The sequence below is a fragment of the Notothenia coriiceps genome, unplaced genomic scaffold, assembly GCF_000735185.1.
Source record: "Notothenia coriiceps isolate Sejong01 unplaced genomic scaffold, NC01 NC01_scaffold00014395, whole genome shotgun sequence".
Taxonomy (NCBI): domain Eukaryota; kingdom Metazoa; phylum Chordata; class Actinopteri; order Perciformes; family Nototheniidae; genus Notothenia; species Notothenia coriiceps.
In genome coordinates, this window is record NW_011347096.1 from 1 (window position 1) to 6,485 (window position 6,485).

Consider the following 6,485-nt stretch of genomic DNA (forward strand, 5'->3'; position numbering starts at 1 on the left):
CTCTGGCCCGTTTTAAGACAGCAGTCATCGGATAGCGCTGAAGGAATTTTAGGTGGGTAAAAATGATGAGATTTTTGTATGATTTTCTGCAATGTGTCCTTGAAGGCCAGCTATCTTCCCTACTTGTTTGCGTTCTGTGTCCAGCTCTGAATCCAGTTTATGAGGAGGTGCCACAAACTCCCACCACAAAACTTAGGATCAAAGACCAGGAGATTGACGTTACCAGGTATATTTTAGTTGGTTTTAATAAAAAGATATCTATCTATCTATCAGTATTATTATTATTACAAGTATATGACTATTTGTGCCTTTGTTTTCCAGGGCCAATGCTGCTGACTACAGTATTTCCCCCCCCCTGACACTGGACTGCTGGCTCCTGTCGGCCGACTCTGCCCTGCAGAGACGCCTGGAGGCCTTCATAGTTTGAAATGAAAATTATTCAAACACAAACAGATTAATCGGGGAAAAATGCTTTCTAGCTTTAGCTAAGATAATCAAATAAATATTATCCAAGCTCATTGGTTGTTTTTTATGAACTTAATTAGATGATATTTATCTAGAATTTATGGTATCAATGGTTTGACTAATATTTTGAAATTAAAATGTATTTCTTAAAACATTTAAATCAAGAACATATAGTGACAATTCTCCTGCAGCCCTCAATTCATTTTCCAAAGTGTTATTACTTTATTATTCTTTTAGGATCCAAACATTACCATCATGTCATTAAAAAACAATAACTTTGGTAACACTTTGTTGCCCATGTCAATTATACATGATAAAGATGCATGTTTATGTTAAAAAAAAATAAGCAATGCGTTTGAATCTGCTTATGGTGCTGGTTAATTATCATTATAAGCAGTCATGAGCATGAATATCCATATCGATTTCCAACAATATTCACAATATCCTTCATGCGTTAACCTTTTTAGTTTATACTGATCATAGTGCAATTTGATTCCCTTTTATTACTTCAGCAATGGCCAAAAAACCATCAGTGACAATGATGAAAGTATTAAGATATATAGTAAATATAAAAAACCCTACAATATGCTATGCTATATATTATTGTTACAAAGCATAATTAATATTTGAGTGCTTATGGATATGATATATAATCTGATTTTAACGTATTTGTGTGTGTATGTAATATATGAAGGACGTTTTTAGAAAGTTTTGCCCAAACTTTATATTCCAATGACATTGTTATAGTTAAATGTGACTATGCAAACACACTCTCTGTGATTTATTTACTCAAAAGAGTAAAACATTCTATAACCATCATATAAATAACTGTCTCATGGTCAAACATCTTTACTACAGGCTTTTTTAAAGCCCAGTTAGCAGCAGAGCTGGTCCTAAAACATAATTAGAGGTTCCTCTACTCAAAAAAAGAAAATAGTACGGTGTGTAAACAGTAGAGTCTACTGTTTACACACCGTTTCTACGTATGTATGTAGTCTCTTTACAATAAATACAATTGTAATTGAGATGAAAGCATAATGTCACCAAACATCTTAAGAAGGCATGGAAATAATAAACTATTTAAATCCTGCAGCCATACAACAATATTAAAAAACATGATAATACAAATACAAGTTCTTGCACTCAGAGCTTAACCTTAAAAAACGAGGATAGTAGGGGTATAGTTGATGCACTAAATGTTTACTCAGCAGCAGTGCAGTCAAATGTGGTGTTAGTTCTTCTTCACTTACTGTTTATTCACAGTTTAAACAGAGACAATGGATTATCTCTTTATCAGGACTAACTACAGCAATCAGTTAAATGTTTAGGAGTAAAATATATCAGTCTGAAAAGTAAATAGCATATTAAATGTATAAATCCTAGGAAAGCTTCAGTGATTGTTCCTCACAGTTCAACACAGAGCTTGAATAAACATACTTGTTCTTCTTAGTTTGCAGTAGCAAAGTAACTTCCTGAATTTACAGAGTAAACTATAGTTTTTGTATTTTTTCCCCCGTTGGTTTGAAAACATTTCTAAAGTTGTAAGCCACAACGGTTTTTTCCTTCGTTCAACATTAAGTGATCAAACCAGTCGAGCAGCTATGGGAGGCGTGTTATAGTGATACTTTGGATTGTCCTCTCGCTGTGCACTAGAGTGCAAAGGTATGTGGGTTATTATCAGGTTATTATGAGCGGAGGTGGTAAACTTGTTTATCAAGGCAGAGTCTACAGAGAGCTACATTACACAATCAAGGATCTCTGCCAAACCGACATAACAAGAAAAATTAATCAAATGTAACAAATTGTTGCCAACAAACCACATGAAGTGTCAACTGTGGTTAAAAAGCAGCTCTGTTTATGAAGCTACTTTAACTCAGTGTTCCAGGTGGAGTTAATTTTTAAACCAAGTAGTTGAGGACTTTGAGCTGTCTATGTTGTTCTGGTTATAGTGTAATGAGGAATTGAGTCAGAGCAGGAAGTCTCAATCTGATGTGCTTTTTAACAAGGTGAAGGACTGTGCTGTGACTGAGCAAGAGTGATAGAGAAAGCGGGAAAGAGAGAAAAAAGGGAGGAAGAAAGGGAGGGACGTACCTTGAGGAAAGACGTGACGTGCTTCATGATTCCATTTTACAATGACTCAAACAACACAAGGTGTACAGGTAATCTGAGGAGAGGAGCGTACTTTCGGTGGATTATTAAACTCAGTAAGTAACCCATAGGATTTTTGTTTTGTGTTATTTCCTACTGCTGATGTTATATGTATATACTGTCAAAGCCCTGTTTGTTTAAAGGAGTGTTAAAAGGACTACAGAGTTCCCAGTAACTTTGTCCATTGAGGGATTTGTGAGCTTGACCCATCAAGTTAGTTGTAAAACACGAACAGATGGAGCCCATTTGTAAATTATTGAAAAAGAAGAATGTGATGTCTTTGATTATTGTATCACTGCGTGTGAAGAAACACCAGCCCATACATGGATTGTCTCTTCCTTTTCAGGCTGGGACTAAAGGTGAAACCAATCAAACTCAGCTAACCACGTCTCGATTCCCTTCATGCTGATGTGCAGTTTGACCAAGAACATGTTAAAGTTAAATGGGATCCTAAAGTCACAATGAGGAAGAAGACACTGGACTCGTTTAAAAAGGTTGTGATGTTGCTCCTGGACTGAGATGTTTGGTGAAAAATACTGTAGGACTCCATTGGAGTGTCCTCAGTCAAAATGCTTCATACTGGATGGACCATTTGGTGCGTTTTACTGACTCTACACATATCAGCCTTCCATCTGGAGATTTCTGGATATGACAGCGACGGAGTCATTTGCTCCGAGGTAACCAAGGGTGAACTGCTGGGAAACACTGAAGCAGACATTTCCTGTGCTGCAGAATAGTACATAGAGTTTTTGTTGACATATTACACTTTTAATTTCCTTTTACTGCTGGTGTAGCCTGCTCTGACAGTTTGATTTCCCTTTTCACTGATAAAGTGTTAACTCTCAAACATTTAATTAAGCAAACAAAGGGATATAACCATCTGCCTGCTTGTCAAGATATAGTGCCATTGTATGTAGACCACCAATCACAATATATTCCTCTGAACAGTACATATTTACCATCCAGATTACATTCAGTAAAAAGGCGATGGCACATATTAAACATATGTCTTTCTCCTTTTTCCTTTCTATTTTTGACTTTTTTAGGGTCTCTCTAATTGCACCATGAAGGATGAGATGCCTTTTAATGTACCAGAGGAAAATGCTGTGGTTATCCAAAAACTGACTCCATATTTTAGGCTCTGCTGCAGGGACAGGGCGCCGTGTGTATTATGTCTGATGATAGAAACAGAGATCAACATTCATCCGGGTAAAGCCCAGGAGCATGAAGGCCACTCTGGAAATGGAGAAGAGGATGATGGGGAGGAATCAGAGAGGAATTTTAAAGGTGCAAACTACATGTCGCCTACTATAACTTGTTACTGGTTGTTTTGTTTAATCAATTTAACAATCCGTTCCTTTCTGTTGCCACCGCCCGTCTCCAAAAGTACATAACAGGTTTTCAACGTTTTCTTACCATCAACTATTGTATTCGTTTTGTTATAGTTTGATATTCAAGTCAACTTGCAGGAACTTTCTACTATAATAGGCATCACAGTGAACTCGTCTTTTCTATAATGTTCTGTCAAAGTTACATTACTGCCACATGGGGATTAGCAGTAGGAAATATTTAAAACAACATCCAAGATGTGACAGTCACGTGCTAAGGAGCATGTTAACATGTTTGTTTTCTTAACCTTTATTTATTCAGGGGGAGGAATACAGTGAGCAATTCTCCTTTTTTCAGGTTGTGGGATGTTGCGAAATTATTGCTGGAAGACTGTTTGAGTAAGCATGGAAGTTTATATTACAGGGTTATTGTGAAATGAACAGTGCTTTGTTTCACAGTCGCTGTACAATGTGACTTACAGACCACAGAAACTAATATCTGCTTTATCTTCACCCTTGATCAACTAACTTGGAGAAATTCTACATGGTTAAAATGTCATGTTGATCAATTCGTATATAGTGGAGTAAATGAAAACCAGTGACTGCTAAACCATATGGTGTGGCAATACAAATCATTCCCATAAGTACACTATGATACAGGGAGCAATAGTTTGAACAGGAAACAATAGTGTGATCTTATAAGTGTGGTTTTAGAGGTGAGTCTTACATTTTTACTATCTTATACTGTGCCAATGAATCCTGAGCCCTGTCTTATCTGTGTTGCAACAGCGTCTGTGACGGTGTGCTACTGTCCAGCTCCTGCCATGTCCATGTGCAAGAGGGTGGAGTTTACGGTTAACCGTGCAGCTCTTTCTCATGAAAAGCAGTCAAAGGTACTGTAGACTCCCTCCCTCTACTGGAATTAAAAGTATGAACTGCTCACTTCTAGTAAACATTGTCTTATAAACTCTCAATGTTTCTTCTATACTTTAGATTTCTGTGGTGATTATTGAGCCACCTGGGGTTTCCTTCAGCAGTCGTGTGATTGTTTATCTTAAAGCTTCCCCTCTGAGTCAAGAAGCTTCTGTTCCTTCTCTAGATGATGGTAAAGTCTTTTAACTACAAAGCACTTGTTAAACTAATATAAACCATTAGTGACACATACTGTGTTATCTGTCTTCAGTTTGCACCCAGGAGGAGCAGGAACGTCCAGACGAATGCCATGGTAAATATTCCCCACATAATACCTGGTTGTTTGTTTCCTTGTGCCTATTTATGAGTATTTGTTTTGGCGGAATATAACTAGTTTCTTAATTTCCTCATTTCCTCATGTCAGTGCCCAAGCTTATCAGTGTTATCAACAAAGAGATGAATCGGGTGGAGCTGCAGTTTGATGGCAGGAATAAGAGCTTCCCCTCTGTGTGCATCCAGTATGAGAAGAATGGAAAGTGTCAGGTCAGTGTTGTTTATCTGTGCAGTTTGTCCTTTTTTCTTTTGTTATTGTTGTTTTTTGCAGAGTTCAAGAAGGTCAAGTTGACCAATTCTATTTGCAATATTTTGTCCGATCAGCAGTACAAAAACCCAAATGCTTCTAGTTTAAAGTCAAATACAAGAAAAACAAGTAACACCAAGTAGAACCAGTGAATGTTTAGCATTTTTCTTCAAAGTTTTACTTAAATGTATCAATATCATCTTTCTGTAGGTAATTCAGCAGTAGCATACAGTGGCATTAGATGGAAGGACAGAACAATTACAGACATCAATTCAATAAATGTTCCTTTAGTTACTTGCAACCACTAGTTTCTCAATCTCATTAATAAACAATATGTAAGTCTAGTTATATTAAAGCCCTTGTTGTGTTTAATTTTACTTTGAAGGGATGGAACAGGATGACCATCCCACTGTATTCTGTGACCCCCTGCATTTGTCTCCAGGTAAACATCATGGTTATATTATAGCTACTGTACCACATCAACACTGTATACCTTTATAACTGTGTGTGTGTGTGTGTGTGTGTGTGTGTGTGTGTGTGTGTGTGTGTGTGTGTGTGTGTGTGTGTGTGTGTGTGTGTGTGTGTGTGTGTGTGTGTGTGTAGTCGAGTCGTCGTCGTCGTCGTCGTCGTCGTCGTCGTCGTCGTCGTACGTACGTTACGTTCGTTACGTTACGTTACGTTACGTTACGTTACGTTCGTTTACGTTTACGTACGTACGTACGTACGTTACGTTACGGTACGTACGTACGTACGTACGTACGTACGTACGTACGTACGTACGTACGTACGTACGTACGTACGTACGTACGTACGTACGTACTACTACGTACTACTACTACACACACACGTACGTACGTACGACGTACGTACGTACTACTACTACTACGTACGTACGTACGTACGACGTACGTACGTACGTACGTACGTACGTACGTACGTACGTTACGTTACGTACGTACGTACGTTACGTTACGTTACGTACTACTACTACTACTACTACTACTACTACTACTACTACTACTACTACTACTACTACGTACTACGTACTACTA

At 37.8% G+C, this 6,485-nt stretch overlaps 1 protein-coding gene and 1 long non-coding RNA gene across 2 annotated transcripts in view; both read left to right on the plus strand.

Annotated features, from left to right (window-relative positions):
• Window positions 1–506, plus strand: LOC104948483 (uncharacterized). The gene is made up of 3 exons (XR_798697.1): window positions 1–52; window positions 145–226; window positions 322–506. It is a non-coding gene; the product is annotated as an uncharacterized lncRNA (long non-coding RNA).
• A 1,959-nt stretch (window positions 507–2,465) lies between these two features.
• The window catches only part of LOC104948484 (interleukin-17 receptor C-like), an 8,686-nt gene continuing 4,666 nt past the window's right edge, over window positions 2,466–6,485 (plus strand). Inside the window, exons 1-8 of the mRNA XM_010774686.1 lie at window positions 2,466–2,669; window positions 2,960–3,290; window positions 3,660–3,900; window positions 4,731–4,834; window positions 4,935–5,046; window positions 5,125–5,166; window positions 5,278–5,396; window positions 5,819–5,875. Coding sequence (XP_010772988.1) covers window positions 3,183–3,290; window positions 3,660–3,900; window positions 4,731–4,834; window positions 4,935–5,046; window positions 5,125–5,166; window positions 5,278–5,396; window positions 5,819–5,875 — 783 coding nt within the window. The 5' untranslated portion in view covers window positions 2,466–2,669; window positions 2,960–3,182. The remainder of the gene's footprint in view (window positions 2,670–2,959; window positions 3,291–3,659; window positions 3,901–4,730; window positions 4,835–4,934; window positions 5,047–5,124; window positions 5,167–5,277; window positions 5,397–5,818; window positions 5,876–6,485) is intronic.